At 36.5% G+C, this 19,071-nt stretch overlaps 1 protein-coding gene across 2 annotated transcripts in view; it reads left to right on the top strand.

The window, feature by feature from the left end:
* Positions 1–919: 919 nt before the first annotated feature.
* LOC123563765 (centromere protein X-like) overlaps positions 920–19,071 on the top strand; it is a 41,914-nt gene continuing 23,762 nt past the window's right edge. Inside the window, exons 1-3 of one of the 2 annotated variants that reach the window (XM_053535641.1) lie at positions 920–988; positions 3,913–3,964; positions 8,524–8,577. In XM_053535641.1, the coding sequence (XP_053391616.1) occupies positions 968–988; positions 3,913–3,964; positions 8,524–8,577 (127 nt within the window). In that variant the 5' untranslated portion in view covers positions 920–967. The remainder of the gene's footprint in view (positions 989–3,912; positions 3,965–8,523; positions 8,578–19,071) is intronic. The other variant, XM_053535635.1, reaches the window with a different exon arrangement.

The raw sequence follows: 19,071 nt of genomic DNA, 5'->3' as shown, positions 1-19,071 counted from the left end.
TCCTGATGGAATCCATCGCCACGAGGGTATGAGAGAAGAGGCCAGTTTCCCTTTTAATGCTGAGCGCCAAGCAAGGGAAGTACTGGTACCATTGTTCACGTCTTTGGTATGACGCGGCCGGGGATCGAACCCACGACCTCCCGCACTCGAAGCGGACGCTCTACCACTAGGCTATCGAGGCCGTTTATAAGTTCATTAGTCGACCGTTTGTGGATTTTCTTTAGTACATTCTAGCATAAAAGTGCTGTTATTGTCACTTTTCGGGGGTATTTTAACAGGAGAGAAAACGTGTGTTGACAGAGAGATTCTCGCGCTCACGTGCTGTTATAACACATTTTTATATATGCGCGTTCCGTGGCAAAGCGTAAACGTATTACGGCCCCAAAACGGATAATTCAAAAGAAAATGACGTCAACGTGAAATACAACGTAGACTTTACCGCGCATTTCATGGAAATTTTAATGACGTTGAGGGATAATATATTCATTTACCTGATTTTTACGCGTTTTATCCTAGAATAGCGTTAGCGCATGTTCTTTTCGTGTTATAACATCTTCAGAATCCCTCGGAAATCATTGGTAACGGGCTCGGGTACCAACCAATCCCTTGGGATTCTGCAGATATTATAACACAAAAAAACGTGCGTTATCCCTACATAAAAACATAAGGTAAATGGTTCTTTAAATATGATTTATTCAATCCAAAGCCCGAAATTATCCTGAATTAATTAATACATAAAATCTCTCTCTCTAGATGCACATTCAAAATGAATGATCTATCTTTCTTTGAATAAGCACTTAGCAATAAGAAATCAGCATTCATTTTTTTCTCATTTCTTAACTGACAATCACCATTTGACTGTGAATTTTTGGCAAATACGTTTTTGCACTAATTATTTGCATTGGCAATTTAACAGTAATAAATAGATGATAGCGATTGTTTTATTATATTCGTATTCGTGTAAAAAATGGCGGAAAGATTTAAACAGGTAAATTGTTTAAGAAGGAAATCATCACTGACATCAGTATGACAAAAGAATTAACAGTTTTGTCCGTATCACAAACAGTCCTTTTCATGTTGCCATTATATGATGGACCAAATTTTTCTGTTTTGAAGCATACATCAATCAGTTTACTAATTATGTCGTGATTTCGGAAGTGACCGTGTTTTTCGGATGAACACAAAAAATTTGGGTTTGGGAAGATATATGCTTTTTGGTCATGTCGTCTGCCTTACAGTCATAAATCTTGTAGTGATTCGAGGCTTCTGGTTAACCAGGAGCCTGGTTAGCTCAGTTGGTAGTCTGGTAGAGCACCTATAGTCAGATAGTCCCAAATATTAGGCCGTTTCGGGACAGCGTGGTAACTTTTGGCTGTCACTGTCATGTCCAAACTTATTCTGCATATTTCTGTTAGGAAATCCCCAATTAAAATCCATTGGGAACATTTTCTGGAACATGTACGAAGTATTTGTAATGATAATACTACAAATAATAGGACGTTTTGGGACCATGTGATATAAATTTTGACAGTCGCCGTCCCTTCACGTCTTAGAGGGATGACAACTATAAGATATCAAATCATAAAATAAGCCATCCCGATAAGCCTAATGAGTAAGGCTATAATGATTACATCTCTGATATTAATTGTTGACATTAAAGCATAAACTTACCTCGCTGACATTTTATGAATGTATATTTTGTGTTTTATTTCTGTAATTTAGTGTCATATCGGCAGAGTGCTGTTATTGAAACCAGTGTCAGAGTAGATATCTCCTAACACCTGTCACATCATATTTTCGAAGAGTTAAGTCTCTAATTAAAATTATGGATTTAAAATTCAACCCATATGAAATTTCTACATGAATATTATAATGTTAAATTAATTAAAGCAAGTACGTAAGTCTGACCAGTATATTATGACTTTTTTGGATTTTTTAAAGTCTTCCTTTTCCTAACAGTAAAATGCAGATACAGGTAAGGCTTACAGGGATGACAACTATAAAATATCAGATCATAAAACAAGTCATCCCGATAAAACAAATGAGTAATGTCAACTGGCTAAGCACCTGACTTAATTTGCAAGCAAAAAATCAGTCTACCCAAGGTCTCATTATTTAGACTAGATTTTCATAGGAAAAGTTACTTAACACTTTAGAGGCCACATTTATGACCATATCTAAAATTAATATCTTAATGAAACTATCTTGATGATCTTTAGGTCAATCTGTAGGTCAGGCGAGAGATACAGGGCCTTCATGGTCCTCTTGTCTTTCGTTATTCATCTATTTGTTTAGTACCAGGAAAATAGCATCAAACAGGCTGTATTAAATTATGTCTCCCACACCCTTGTTGTGGGAGACGTATTGATTTACTCTTGCATGTGTGTCTGTCCGTTCGTCTGTCACAAATCTAATCCGCGCCCAAGTCAAACAGTCCTCATCCGATCTCAAAAACAGCTCTAGTTAGTCTAATCGTTGTTTTAGGAAGATAGCGGGATAATTTTTTGATGTCTTCCACTTTAAAAAGGTAGGTCTGACAGTCAGTAAATATCAGATCTATATAACAGATAAAACATTTATGCCCTACAGATTAGCTGAACTCTCTCAGATGATATTTGTGTTTTCTGTCAGTCTTGTGCATTAAGTTATGATGTAACCCCATTTGTTTACCAGATAAACATTGAACTTAGCATCAGCTCTGACTAGTAATGCAAAGGCTGTAACATGTACTTAGATTTTAAAGGTAATTTTATTAAATGAACATTTTAAGCATAATTATCTGACATTTGAAAAGAAACTCTACAAGTTACTGTTGTCACTTGATTGCTGCTGTCCATGTTGGTAGATAGACTTTTCTAAAACGCTATGAAAGTTCTTTCATCATTAAGATGAGTGAGTCGCCCAAGACCCATAATTCTAACATTTCAGGCCTTTTAATTCCCCATAAATTTATCACAGGTAAGCAGAGGCATTCCCTGTGCAGAAAGTATGCTGTTTTTCCCCCCAAAGCAGATCTTACAATGTGTTTACGGCTTTTATTGATCTTTTTTGCATGTATTTAAGTTAAACCATTTTTTTGCCAGCATCCATAAAGGGATTTGGAAATAACTTGGCATAAGTTTTCACCATAATGAGATGACATGTCATGTGCAAGACACATGCCCCTAGCTCCAAGGTCAAGGTCACACTAAGAGGTCAAAGGTTAACGGTCTGTTTCGTGTCCAGTCCATAACTCTGCCATCAATGAAGGGATTTTGAAATAACTTTGCATAAATGTTTACCATAATGAGGCGATATGTCTTAAGCAAGACCCAGACCCCTAGCTCTAAGGTCAAGATCACACATAGAAGTCAAAGGTTTACAGGGTCTGTTTCTTGTCTGATCAATAACTAGATGCCATTCCTCAAGGGATTTTAGAGTTACTTGGCATCCCCTTAATGAGACAACATGTCATACGCAAGACCCAGACCCATAGCTGCAAAGTTAAGGTTACCTTTGGAGAATAGTTTGTTTTTTTTGTCTGGTCACAAAATGATTCATACCTAAACTATTCTGGCATATTTTGCATAGACAACTGTAGCATTCTTGGACACATTTCGGGCATTTGTAACTAATAGTGACAGCTCTTCTTGTATTCATTCATTTAACCATTTTTAGTGACAAAGCTTTTAAATAGTCGAGCATTATGCTCTTGTCTGGAATACTATTACAGCTATAGCTTTGAAACTTTATACATTTCTTTATCATCAGTTGGTGAGTTAGAAGTAAGCCAAGAACCCTAAATGTCTTTACATATTGCATTAGTATGTCAAGTACTTACAGATGAGCATTGGCACCCACAGGCAGTGCTCTATTTTAACATTAGATGTAGTGATAATGTTACCAGCATAAAACATTTTTTTTCTTTTTCAGAAAACAGTTCAGCAGATACTGCAGCAGTATTTTAAAGATGATAAAACCAAAAGTAAGGAAATCTCTGTCTTATCAGATTATGTGTAGACCAAAATGTGTATTCTTTAATCATAATATTATCAATTGTACATTCTAACACAACTTCATTCATTTTTCTATTAAACAAAGAAGGCTGAAAGTGCTGTGTTATTTTACCACAATTCACTGTTGTGACATCACAATTATTATGTCACAGCGCCAGATGGCATTGAAAAAGAAACCAACATAAAACGGGGAAATATTTGACAGACGTCATCAAGGACATGCTTAAAAATCCTTGGTAATGTGTTAGAATAGAAATAATATATGAGCCGTGCCATGGGAAAACCAACATAGTGGGTTTGCGACCAGCATGGATCCAGACCAGCCTGCGCATCCGCGCAGTCTGGTCAGGATCCATGCTGTTCGCTTTTAAAGCCTACTGCAATTAGAGAAACCGTTAGCGAACAGCATGGATCCTGACCAGACTGCGCGGATGCGCAGGCTGGTCTGGATCCATGCTGGTCGCAAAGCCACTATGTTGGTTTTCTCATGGCACGGCTCATATCTCATTTAGTGATTTGCTCTTGAATAAAATAGTTGTTTGCAGTTGAGATGTTCCTCATGATATAATTCCTTCGCATCTGAACTCCAAACAATGATTTTATTCAACGACAAATCACTGGATGAGATATATTATTTCTTGAATAATTATTTAATTTCACATTTATTGTAAGCTCCTGTGATTTTTAGCTCCACTATTTGGAGAATAGGGTTGCTATTCTACTCACCTCGGTGTTGGCGTCAGCGTTGTTTTTTTTAGTTAGACTATTCGAAGAATAGTCTAGCTATTCTACTCACCCTGGCGTCGGCGTCACACCTTGGTTAAGTTTTTGCATGCAAGTACATACAGCTATCATTTAAAGGCATATAACTTTGAAACTTATTTTTTCTTTTTCTAGGTCAATAACCAACCTCACTGGGTCAAGTCCCATAACTCTGACATGTATTTTGAGCAAATTATGCCCCCCTTTGGACTTATAAAGTTCTGGTTAAAGTTTTGCGTGCAAGTACATACAGCTATTACTAAAAGGCATATAGAGTCATTTTACCTATGCTCGACAAGCCAAGTGCTCGACCACTATTTATAAATGTACATGTTTATTGAAATAAACCTTTGAACTGACGGTTTTTGTTCATTTATTTCCTTCCCAGCATCCTTTTATGACATCATACATATTTGATCTAGATCTTTAAGGAGCTTGTTTGTTTACAGACGACAGATTCTTTGCATCTGTGAAAATACTTACCGTGAATCTCCTCTTGAAAATGATGCGTCTTTCCCGAATTCTTTAAGAAGAGTACTGGAACAACATATTTTATAGTCTTCTAACCTTTATTGATAATTTGACATAAGCTTATATCTGTAAACTATAGACTTGAAAGTAAAATTTAAGATGTAAACAAACACGCCCACCTCTCGAAAGGTCAAAACAAAAATGGCGCCTTCGTTAGTTGCGTCATGTAGACGCTTGAGATAAAAAGATTCACCGCGCCATAAGACAAGTTGGATAAAATGATTATGAACATTTGACTTTTTGAAGTTTTTAGGTTTGTTTGATTGTTAAAACAGTTTGATTTCTTGTTAAATTACTTGATGGATACTGCAGACACACCATTTACCAATGTTCCTTTTGCCCGCTTTTCAGGTAGGTGTTTCTATCTCTTGTTTGAAAGTCTGAAACTTATTGATTTTAAAATCTGAAAACAGAACTAGAAAATATGAAGTTTTGACTATAAAAATATTTGTTTGTTTGATTTTATAATTACTTCTGAAAAAAGAAATCGGTCTGGTCGAGCATAGGAAAATGTCACTTTAAAATTTAGTGTTTTACACCCTATAGTATGAACCGCGCCATATTTTATCCTGATCAATGTCAGCCAAACGCTTGGGTCGAAATTTACCAATAAAAGCAGGTCAATTCAGAAACTAAACGTTTTCCACAACCTTGTCAGTTTTTAATTTGTTCTGAGAAAAATACTTGTAAATCTGGTCGAGCATAGGTAAAACGAGTCTAGATTTGAAACTTATTTTTTCTTTTTCTAGGTCAATAACCAACCTCACTGGGTCAAGTCCCATAACTCTGACATGTATTTTGGGAAAATTATGCCCCATTTGGACTTATAAAATACTGGTTAAAGTTTTGCGTGCAAGTACATACGGCTATTACTAAAAGGCATATAGATTTGAAACTTATTTTTCTTTTTCTAGGTCAATAACCAACCTCACTGGGTCAAGTCCCATAACTCTGACATGTATTTTGAGCAAATTATGCCCCCCTTTGGACTTAGACAATTCGGGTTAAGGTTTTACATGCAAGTTACTATCTCCAAAACTAATGCAGATATTGAATTGAAACTTCACATGTGTCTTCGGGGTTATAAAACTAGTTGATAGCAGCAAGTCCCATAACTCTGATATGCATTTTTGGTCAAATTATGCCCCCTTTTGAACTTAAAGCTCTTTTGATATTTAACATTTTGGGTAAAATTTTCCTGCTTCTGGGACAATATTTCGAATAGTCGAGCTTGGCTGTCTTACGGACAACTCTTGTTTTGGCAACCTTTGTTTTTCTGTCATATCTTTGTTACTATGGCTTTTATCTTACTGTAACTTCACATAAACATTGTCCAGCTTACAAACAATGTCCAGGGGCTGAAGGTCAAGGTCATCAAGTTGTTGTACTTGGAATTATTATGTCTCCCGTCTGTCATTCCGTCTGTCCGTCACACTTCATTTCTGATCAATAACTGAAGAACCATTTGACCTAGAACCCTTAAACTTCATAGGGTGGCAGGGCTGCTGGAGTAGACGACCCCCATTGTTTTTCAGGGCCACTCCATCAAAGGTCAAGGTCACAGGGGTCTGAACATGGAAAACCATTGATCATGCAGAGTATGATTTTGGGGTCACTCTGTTAAAGGTCAAGGTCACAGTGGTCTGAACATTGAAAACCATTTCCAATCAATAACTTGAAAACAACTTGAACCAGAATGTTGAAACTTCATAGGATGATTGGACATGCCAAGTAGATGACCCATTTTGACTTTGAGGTCACACTATTAAAGGTCAAGGTCACAGGGGCCTGACATTGGAGAAAGGCTTCCGGTCAGTAACTTGAAAACCACTTGTCCCAGAATGTTGAAACTTTATAGGATGACTGGTCTTATATCTAGTAGATGACCCCTATTGTTTTGGGATCACTCTATTAAAGGTCAACGTCACAGGGGCCTGAACATGGAAAACCATTTCCAATCAGTAACTTGAGAACCACTTGACCCAGAATGTTGAAACTTAATACGATGATTGGGCATGCAGAGTAGATGACCCCTTTTGTTTTTTTGGGTCACACTGTTAAAGGTCAAGGTCACAGGGACCTGATCATGTAAAATCATTTCCAGTCAGTAACTTGAGAATTACTTGACCCAGAATGTTGAAACTTCATAGGATGATTGGACATGTAGATTGGATGACCTGTATTGATTTTTGGGTCATTCTGTTAAAGGTCAAGGTCGCAGCAGACAGAAAATGGAAATCCATTTCTGGTCAATAACTTGAAAACCATTTGACCTAGACCGTTCAATCTTCATAGGGTGATAGGACTTACATGATGATAGAGTTAATGGCCCCTATTGTTTTTTGGGTCACTCCATCAAAGGTCAAGGTCACAGGGGGCTGAACATAGAAAACTCTTTCCAGTCAATATCTTGAGAACCACTTGATTCAGAATGTTGAAACTTAATAGGATGATTGGACATGCAGAGTAGATGACCTCTATTGATTTTGGGGTCACTTGATCAGAGGTCAAGGTCACAGGGGCCTGAACATAAAAAACCGTTTCCAGTTCATAACTTCAGAACCACTAGGCCCAGAATGTTGAAATTTAGTAGGATGATTGGACATGCCAAGTAGTTGTCCCTATTGCAGCCAACCATCAGTGTCTTTTTGACTTTCGCTCCTGTCCCCATTGACTTTTGCCTATACGACTATGCATTGTGGGAGACAAGTGCTTTTCTACAAAAGCATCTTCTAATTTTCATGATTTTAATTTTGAAAGCTTCGTTTGTAGACACATCGTTGGAACTTTAAAAGGTAATGACTTGAAATTAAAACTATTTCTTTTAGTCTTTATAATCATCATCTGCATGTGTGGCTACAATCCCCATAACTCTAATTGTATTTTGACAGAATTTTGCCCCTTTCATACTTAAAGATTTTTTGGCTGTCTTTGAGTTTTTTGGCAATCTTCGCTTTCTGGATTTAACTTTTTATCGTGGTGTATCTTCCTTTTAAAGTAGAGGTCTCATACTGAGACAAAAATTCATTTTAATTTCAAATCGCGGAATAGTGGAGCACGCTGTCTTATTGACAGCTCTTATCAAGATTAGTGCCACACTTTCTATATTGCTGATTGTTCAGAATGTAGACCATGAAATTTTTTGTCTGTTTTGAGTATAGGTATTATTTGATATTTTATTTATTGCCCAGTGTCTGATCAGTGTCTGATTGTACTGTATACTTCTATTTTATAGTGACTGCAGAGAGTTTAGCATTGGTTACTGAAGTAGCCACTGTTTTTGTGGCAGGTAAGTTTATCTTTAAATTTTTATCCCTCACTGAAGTTAGAGGGATATTGTTTTGGCATTGTCTGTCTGGTTGTTCGTCTGTCCTAAACTGAGAATGCTTATAATAAAAATTATTTAAGCTAGTTGGACAAAACCAGTCATAATTAATAATTGGTACATGACCTTTGCTTTCATTTTGCGATATCTACCCTGACCAAGTAAAAGCAGAGATTTTCTGTTTGATTTGTTTAAAAAGATGAAAATGCTTATAACTTAAAAAGTCAAGTAGAATCACCAAGTCTCACATAATTATTTATTTGGCCCTTACCTTTGCTCGCATATTGTATTATCCCACCCCCCTTCATTTTTCATAGTATCTGAAAGCAAAGTTTTGAAGTATCTAAACAATCTGTGTTCAAATAAAGCTACAGGGTTGGATGGGATCCCCTCTCATTTTTTAAAGGACTCGGCCTCAATTATTGCTGATCCTCTCTCACATATTGTTAACCTGTCTATCATACAGGGTGTGGTTCCCAATGACCTTAAGTCTGCCAGAGTAGTCCCCTATACAAGAAGAATGACAAGACTGATGTTGGAAATTACCGTCAATTAGAGGAATACCTAATCCAAAATAGGCTCTTGTATGAGTTTCAGTCGGGTTTCTGGCATGGGTTTTCCACCGATACTTGTCTTGTTCATCTCACTGATTATATCCGTTTTCAAATTTATGGACAAAGGTTATCTTGTCGGCATGGTTCTTTTGGATCTCCAAAAAGCATTTGATACAGTTAATCATTCCATTCTCTTAATGAAAACGAAAGCTATAGGTCTCTCTGAAACTTCCCTGCAATGGTTTTCATCTTATCTTTCAGACAGGCACCAACTAGTGGAGTTCTCAGGTGTTCTGTCCTCAACAGCCAAAGTATCCTGTGGTGTCCCCCAAGGTTCAATTTTAGGCCCTTTGCTTTTTTTTATCTACATGAATGACATGTCTGCTGCTATAAAGAACAAACTATTACTTTATGCGGATGATTCAGCAGTCCTTGTCTCGGCCAAAAAGAAGTGAGACATCAAAGAGATTCTGAGTCATGACTTGAATATTATCAGTCAGTGGCTTGTTTGTAATAAGCTGTCTTTGCACCTTGGCAAGACAGAATCTATTTCAGTTGGGTCCCAAAAAAGGTTAATATCCCAGTCCATTCTTGATATAAACTGCAATGGTCAAACAATCAAATCCAAAAAATCAGTTAAATATCTTGGTGCCACCCTTGATCAGTGTTTGTCCTTCGGTGCTATGGCTAGACCTGTAATCAAGAAATCCAATGCTAGGTTACAATTTTTGATTCGTATAAGTGAATTTCTCACCCGACACACAAAAAACTTTTAGTCTCTTCCCTTATAGTGTCATTTTGACTATGCTTCATCTGTTTGGTTCAACAGTTTAACTCAAGAGTTAAAATACAAGTTACAGGTCACTCAAAAGAAGCTCATAAGATTTGTATTAAGTTTACACCCTAGGTCACATATATGTAAAGAGCATTTTTCAAATATTAACTGGTTACCTGTTGCAGATAGAGTGAACCAAATTACTCTTTGCCATGTTTTCAAAATTAATTCAAACCTTGCTCCCTCATATATGAGTGATAATTTTACCCCTGTCAGTGCTGTCCATAATCACTCTACTAGGTTCAGGGTAAAGGTTGGTTCCAACTCTGACAGTCCATGTGATATAGTGTCAGATAGCAAGAAATATGCTATTCCTATTGTCAAAGACTTTAGCAAAAAGTCTTTTGCCTATATGGGGTGCACCCTGTGGAACAGATTTCCTCAATATATCAGGGATTCTAGAACTACCTCTTCTTTTAAATCCAGGGTCAAGAAACATTTTTAAGCCCCCGGCGTCTACTGATGCGGGAGGTATATAGAGATTGACCCGTCCATTTGTTCGTTCGTCCGTCCGTCCGTCCGTACGAGGTTAACCAAATGGGACGGTTTGGTCTAGCATCAATACCCCTAACTAGAATGACTTGATACTGATGCAGATGTAACCTGTGACCATTCCTCATCTTCAGACATAACCTGACCTCAGTTTGACCTTGAACTTGACCTCGTTTTGGACTTAGGTTGCTTTGTATCGACAAGGATGCCACCGGGGGCATCAGACGTTTATTGAATGCAGCTTCTTGTTTAAATTCTATTTAACTTTTTCAGCATGTGCTATAATTTGTTCAGATAGATAATCTAGTCATTTAAATCTTTGTTTTTTACATGTGCTTTAAACATTTTTAGTATAGTCTAGTCATATCCTAGTCATTTTAATGTTTCACAGCAATTCAGAATAATTCTCATTCATTGATTCTTCCTATGTCACACAACACTACATCTCAAGGACCACAATGGAAATAAGAGTTTATTAAAACTCTTTTTTGTGTTATCCTTGACATATAATGTGGATTGACATGCCTATGTTAATTCATACATTGTTTATTGTTTGTTGTATGTATTGATGTCATACTTGCCGTGTAATTGGACATCTTACATGTATGGTGAAATAAATCTATCTATCTACCCCCCACTTCACCCCCACCCCTTGATCCAGTAAAAGCAGAGCTTTTCCCCTTGATAGGGTATAAAAAAGTTGAGAATGCTTATAATTCAAAAAGTATTTTAACTAGAATCATCAAACACATAATGATTAATTAGCACATGGTCTTTGCTCACTTATAGTACTATCATCCTTGACCCAGTTAAAACAGTTGTTCCCTTGATTTGGTAAAAATAGGGATTTTTGACTTTATCAGAGTAACCTTTTTTTGGAATTTCATTAAACTTTACACAAATGTAGATCACTAAAGGGTAGTGGTTCAGACACATCTTTTATTAGAATCTCTTCAGTAACTTCAGAGGTTTTGCTCTTTAATTGGTCAAAAATAAGTTGTTGTCAAGTCTGATCAAGCTGGTACTGTTGTACTTATTCTTTGTTTTTTGTTTGTTTTTTTAGCTCACAAGAGCAGGTGAGCTATTGTAACTGATCATTGTCCGGCGTCCTTTGTCATGCATCGTCTTGCGTCATCTGTCATGCATCAACATTTGCCTTGTTAAAATCTTTATGAAACTTGGTCAGAATGTTTGTCTTGATGATCTGTAGGTCAGGTTCAAAACTGGGTTGTATGGGGTTAGAAATTAGGTCAGTAGGCCAGATCGAAGGAATATCTTGTTAACACTCCAGAGACCACATTTAAAATTTGAAACTCATGAGAATTACTTAGAATGTTTGTCTTGATTACTTCTAGGTCAGATTCAAATCTGGGTCATAAGGGGTAAAAAAACTAGGTCACAAGGGCAAATCAAAGGAAAAGCTTGTTGACACTCTAGAGGCCACATTTATGACCCTATCTTCATGAAACCTTGTCAGAATATTAATTTTGATGATCTTTAGGCCTAGTTTGAATTTGGGTCATGTGGGGTCAAAAACTAGGTCACTAGGCCAGATCAAAGGAAAATCTTGTTAACAGTCTAGAGACCACATTTTATGTTTGAAACTCATAGGAATAAGCCAGAATGTTTGTCTTGATGAAATCTAGCTTAAGTTCAAATATGGGTCATCTGGGATCAAAAACTAGGTCACTTGGTCAAATCAAAGAAAAACTATATGTGTGCAAATCACACTGGATAACCGGCTATCCTGACGCCCGCTGGAAATGTAACCCAGCTGGAAATGTAACCCAGCTGTAAATCGGTAGGTAAAGTTTTTCATTTATTTCTATTAAAACGAAGCCAATTCTTGCAAATCAACTTGACAGTTTTGTCAAGGAATGACCATGGCTTACATTTACAATTTCTGGGCCAAATACGATCGTTATGTTTTGAGATATTCGCTTCCAATTTCTTCAGTTTGAAAAAATCGAGCAAAAATCCAAAGTTTTGCGCAAATTGCTTTGTTTATGAACAACCTGTGAAAACTTTTATTATCTGGTTTAACAGATCTATGTATCCTTTCGGAACACCTGTTTAAAGTTTCCGGGTTCTACGTTATTTCTGAAAAAGTATATTAGCCGTTAAAAAGGCATGGTCGAGAAAAAAAGACTGTCGAAAACGGCCGCTAGTGCTGTCGTTGAACCTGGATGTTAACATTTATAGACTATCCATTAACTCCGATGATTCTGAATACTTTTGTATGTAAAAAGTATTACTGGCAGTGATTTGATGGAAACATAATTATTTTTTAAAATGGCACTTTCATTTCAAGAGGCTTTAGGACTATATAATTATTCCTTCACACCCGGGCTGAAGTTTAACCTAGATCACGCGTTCTTGCCATTTTTCCGCCATGCGATCGAAAGCCAACCATATATTTTTTGTATTTACACCGAAGTAATATAGTACATATTGCCGTTTTGCCAGCTTTTGATGGTGGAGGAAAACCACTACAGGTGCCTCCGGGCTTTTGGTCGTCAGTCCTTTGAATTTCGTTTGAAGAATTCAGTATCTTTAATGAATCTCAAATGCTCGTTCTTGTTTTGAAAAGTGTTCTCAGTGCGGTGTTTGATAGGTGTATAATCTTATTGGCTCAATACATAATTATTTAATTGCTCCTAATGTAAATCTGCCATTTTGTTTTATTCATAAATACCTTTTCAACAAATACCAGTTTATTCATGGTCTAAAACTGCAAGTTGTTGATGTATAGAGGCAAACGATTGAAAACGATTGTTTCAAATCTGAATAAGCAGAACTTTGCAAAATGTCACATGACTGTTAATCAGTTATTTCTTAACATGGCAGCCACATGTAGCTTTAATTAACACAGGCCTCCTAGTGAAACCTTTAAAACCTTTAATTTCAGAGCAAACCTTTAAAACCTTTAAATCTTCTGAAAAAACCTTTAAAACGGCCAAATAGCCTGTAATTTTCACTCTAAACCTATATTTTTGTTCAGACTGCTTGCCGTGCCAGTTTAAAGCAAGTAATGGTTATACTACTGTATTTCTTCCCCCTTTTAAGTGTTGTTATTAGGATACAGCTTGTGTATCTTTCATCTTGAGTTTTTCAGAATGCTGTTGTGTTCACCAGACCACATACCTGTAGTAAATATCTATATATATTATGTGTTTTCAACAAGAATTCCGACAAAAATAGCCTTTATTTACTCTTTATTTTTTAGCTCGACTATTCATAGAATAGTAGAGCTATTGGACTCGCCCATGCGTCGGCGTCCGCGTCCGTGTCGGCGTCCGTGTCCCGATTTGGTTAAGGTTTTGTATGTAAGCTGGTATCTCAATAACCACTTGTGGGAATGGATTGAAACTTCACACACATATTCACTGTGATAAACTGATCTACACTGCACAGGTTCCATAACTCTATTTTGCTTTTTTACAAAATTATGCCCCTTTTTCGTCTTAGAAATTTTTGGTTAAGTTTTTGTATGTAAGCTGGTATCTCAGTACTTACTAATGGGAATGGATTGAAACTTCACATACTTGTTCACGGTCATGATCTGACATGCACTAAGCAAGTCCCATAACTCTGCTCTTTTTTTTTCAAAATTATGCCCCTTTTTCGACTTAGAAATTTTTAGTTAAGGTTTTGTATGTAAGCTGGTATCTCAGTAACCACTTGTGGGAATGGATTGAAACTTCACACACTTATTCACTGTGATAAACTGACCTACATTGCACAGGTTCCATAACTCTATTTTACTTTTTAGCTCGACTATTCGAAGAATAGTCTAGCTATTCTACTCACCCTGGCGTCGGCGTCGGCGTCACACCTTGGTTAAGTTTTTGCATGCAAGTACATACAGTCATCAATGAAAGGCATATAGCTTTGAAACTTATTTCTTCTTTTTCTAGGTCAATTACCAACCTCTCTGGGTCAAGTCCCATAACTCTGACATGTATTTTGAGCAAATTATGCCCCCTTTTGGACTTAGAAAATTTTGGTTAAAGTTTTACATGCAAGTTACTATCTCCAAAACTAATGCAGATATTGATTTGAAACTTCACATGTGTCTTCGGGGTTATAAAACTAGTTGATAGCAGCAAGTCCCATAACTCTGACTTTCATTTTGGCCAAATTATGCCCCCTTTTGGACTTAGAAAATTCTGGTTAAAGTTTTGCGTGCAAGTACATACAACTATTTCTAAAAGGCATATAGATTTGAAACTTATTTTTTCTTTTTCTACATCAATTACCAACCTCACTGGGTCAAGTCCCATAACTCTGACATGTTTTTTGAGCAAATTATGCCCTCTTTTAGACTTAGAAAATTTTGGTTAAAGTTTTACATGCAAGTTATTATCTCCAAAACTAATACAGATATTGATTTGAAACTTCACATGTGTCTTCGGGGTTATAAAACTAGTTGATAGGATCAAGTCCCATAACTCTGACCTTCATTTTGGCCAAATTATGCCCCCTTTTGGACTTAGCAAATTCTGGTTAAAGTTTTGCTTGCAAGTACATACAGCTATTACTAAAATGCATATAGATTTGAAACTTATTTTTTCTTTTTCTAGATCAATTACTAACCTCACTGGATCAAGTCCCATAACTCTGGCATGTATTTTGGGCAAATTATGCCCCCTTTTGGACTTTGAAAATTCTGGTTAAAGTTTTACATGCAAGTTTCTATCTCCAAAACTAATGCAGATATTGAATTGAAACTTCTCATGTGCCTTCGGGGTTATAAAACTAGTTGATAGCAGCAAGTCCCATAACTGATATGCATTTTGGTCAAATTATTCCCACTTTTGAACTTAAAACTCTTTTGATATTTAACTTTTTTGGGTAATATTTTCCTGCTTCTGGGTCAATATTTCGAATAGTCGAGCTTGGCTGTCTTACGGACAGCTCTTGTTTACAAAATTATGCCCCTTTTTCGACTTAGAAATTTTTGGTTAAGGTTTTGTATGTAAGCTGGTATCTCAGTACTTAATAATGGGAATGGATTGAAACTTCACATACTTGTTCACTGTCATGATCTGACATGCACTAAGCAAGTCCCATAACTCTACTCTTTTTTTTTCAAAATTATGTCCCTTTTTTGACTTAGCAGTTTTTGGTTAAGTTTTTGTATGTAAGCTGGTATCTCAGTATCCACAAATTGGAAAGGATCGAAACTTCACACACTTGTTCACTGTCATGATATGACATGCAGTACAGAGGTTCAATACCTCTACTTTGCATTTTACAAAATTATGCCCCTTTTTCAACTTTTGTATTAATTCAATTGACAAGGCTGTTGAATAGTCGAGCGTTGCTGTCCTCCGACAGCTCTTGTTAATATTTTACACTAAAAGGCCTTTATTTCCATAGATTGGAGCCTTTATAAAAACCTTTATTTTTGTTCAGGCCTGCTAGGAGGCCTGTTAACATATAACAAGGTAGATCGGAACTCTTCTTTGCTTGTTTACGATCTTACACAGTTAGCTATCAAATAAAACCGCATGAAAATAAAAGTTCTACTATACAACACAATATATTTGAAATTTTGTCTATGCATGCAGGAATTGCCAGCCTGACACAAAATACTTATTTATAGCTCTGTGTTAAAGATTTTTTTTGTTATACTGACATTGGAGGTGGTCATTAATGAATGGGCCTCACTAATACTTGTATCATCGGTAACACAAGTTTGAAGTTTAAAAATAAATACTTAAAAATCAGAGCATGGATGTAGAATCAGAGCCCGGACAAGACACTGGGGGCGGACGGACGGACGGACGAAAGGAACAAAGCAACTTCTGGACTCTAAACCAAAAGGACAATGATAATGAAATCAACCAGAATTACTCAACATGGCAATAAGAACCATACATAAGTATATACATACTGACTGCAAGTATACACATTTTACACGAATGAAAGATGAAAGAAATCGCAAAAACACAGACAGACTAAACAGATACAAAATATACATAAAGAAGAGACACATATCATGTCTACAAGACGTTTTTTACTTTTATACAGCTGTATTCTCGATAGCCGACAGCTGACTTCAGCGACTGCCTATTTCAGATACAGCGGCCGTTTTCGACAGTCTTTTTTTCTCGACCATGGTTATTTAATGGCTAATATACTTTTTCAAAAATAACGTAGAACCTGGAAACTTTACACAGGTGTTCCGAAAGGACACATCTGTTAAACCAGATGATAAAAGTTTTCACAGATTGTTCATAAACAAAACAATTTGCACAAAACTTTGGATTTTTGCTCGATTTTTCAAACTGAAGAAATTTTTAGCGAATATCTCAAAATATAACGATCGTTTTTGGCCCAGAAATTGTAAATGTAAACCATGGTCATTCCTTGACAAAACTGTCAAGTTGATTTGCAAGAATTGGTTTTGTCTTAATAGAAATAAATGAAAAACTTTACCTACCGATTTACAGCTAGGTTACATTTCCAGCGGGCGTCAGGATAGCCGGTTATCCAGTGTGAAATAGGGGCTGCATTTTTAATGGATATAATCGTGAAATTTGATCAGAATTATCTTCTTGATGAAATCTAGGTCAGGTTTGAATATGGATCATCTTTGGTCCTAAACTAGGTCACCTGGTCAAATCAAAGATAAACCTTGTGTATGCATTAGGGTCTGCATTTTTCATCTGATGTGCATGAAACTTGGTCAAACTGTTTGTCTCAATAAATTCTCAAATAAGTTTTTATCTGTGTCAAAAACTAGGTCACCAGGTCAAATCAAATAATAAGTTTTTTTACACTCTAGGGGCCACATTTTTGAATTAATCTTCATAAAACTTTGTCAGAATGTTTGGTATCATGAAGTCTTGTACGGTTTTGAATCTGTGTCATGTAGGGTCAAAAACTAGATCGCTTGGTAAAATCAAATGAAAAGCTTGTTTACATTCTAGTATATTAGTTTTCAACTGTCCGTTCGTTCATTAGTCACAACTTTAACTTTTTGCATGAAGGCACTTTACTCACGAATACACGACCCCTACTGACTTTGGGGTCACCAGGTCAAAGGTCAAGGTCACAGGGGCCAATGTTAACGTTTTGCATGAAGGCACTTTACTCACGAACCACTGTACCCAGGACCTTCAAACTTCACTTGCTGATAGTACTCATTGAGTACACGACCCGTACTGACTTTGGGGTCACCAGGTCAAAGGTCAAGGTCACAGGGGCCAACGTTAACTTTTTGCATGAAGGCACTTAACTCACGAACCACTGCACCCAGGACCTTCAAACTTCACCTGCTGATAGTACTTATTGAGTACACGACCCCTACTGACTTTGGGGTCACCAGATCAAAGGTCAAGGTCACAGAGGCCAACGTTAACTTTTTGCATGAAGGCACTTAACTCGCGAACCACTGCACCAAGGACCTTCAAACTTCACATGCTGATAGTACTTATTGAGTACACGACCCCTACTGACTTTGGGGTCAAAGGTCAAGGTCACAGGGGCCAATGTTAACTTTTTGCATGAAGGCACTTTACTCGCGAACCACTGCACCCAGTGCCTTCAAACTTCATATGCTAATAGTACTTATTGAGTACACAACCCCTATTGACTTTGGGGTCACCAAGTCAAAGGTCAAGGACACCAGGTCAAAGGTCAAGGCGCTGCGGGGGCATTTGTCACCATTAATGACAGCTCTTGTTGGATATATGTTTAGATGTGATATTTTTCATGTCATTCATATCAGTTTTACAATTTTTTTATGATATATAGGCATTGTAATGAAAAATACAGATTTCAAGTTTAAGTAGGCACTATCTATTTTAGATATATATATGTAGCTAACTGCATCAAAGTACGCAGTGTGAAAAATATTTTAGATATCATTTTCTGAAGAAGAGTTATTTGAGTTGAAAAAAATGACTCTGGGTAAAATATCTGGAAAAAATTTATTGTAGGCTTAGGTGGCTGTGTACATAGTATCTCATGCAAAGCATTGAAAGCATTCACTTTTTACCTCTAGGCACGAAAAAAAAACATGAATAATTAGTAGCAATTAATGTAAAGATCAGCGCTTTGAAAAGAAAAATATGTAAAGATCAAATCATTTACTGCACTGGGGAAAAGTGTGACATTTTTGTGGTGAAATTTGTCAACAAACAGACGATTTATTTAAACCCACAGAATTTCACAAGGTAAAATTTGTTGAGAAGGCTATTTTTATGTAGTTTGTGTAGAGTAGAAGCCCGGAACTTATTAGATGTTAAGCATTGTCGCTTCTTAGGCCCATTTGTATTTGTTTTCCCGAATTGGTACTAAATTATCTTAATTTTGGTTATCATGAATTATCTTTATATTTATTCTATTCCATTTAATTGTCATAATATTGGTATATACATTCTGACAGATATTATATTACTACTATTTACAGTTAAAATTCCTTATAATGGTGTGTTCTTAAAAAGATAAAAAAAAATCATAGTTTTTTTAGCACAGTCTATACAATATATACTTGTGTATGTACTATCAATTGCGTGTTTGAGCACAGTATCCATTGCTTGAATTAGACTGGCGTTACATTTATAT

Source organism: Mercenaria mercenaria, chromosome 2 (genome assembly GCF_021730395.1).
Source record: "Mercenaria mercenaria strain notata chromosome 2, MADL_Memer_1, whole genome shotgun sequence".
In the NCBI taxonomy this organism is placed as follows: Eukaryota; Metazoa; Mollusca; class Bivalvia; order Venerida; family Veneridae; genus Mercenaria; species Mercenaria mercenaria.
This window is presented reverse-complemented; position numbering and strand designations above follow the sequence as displayed.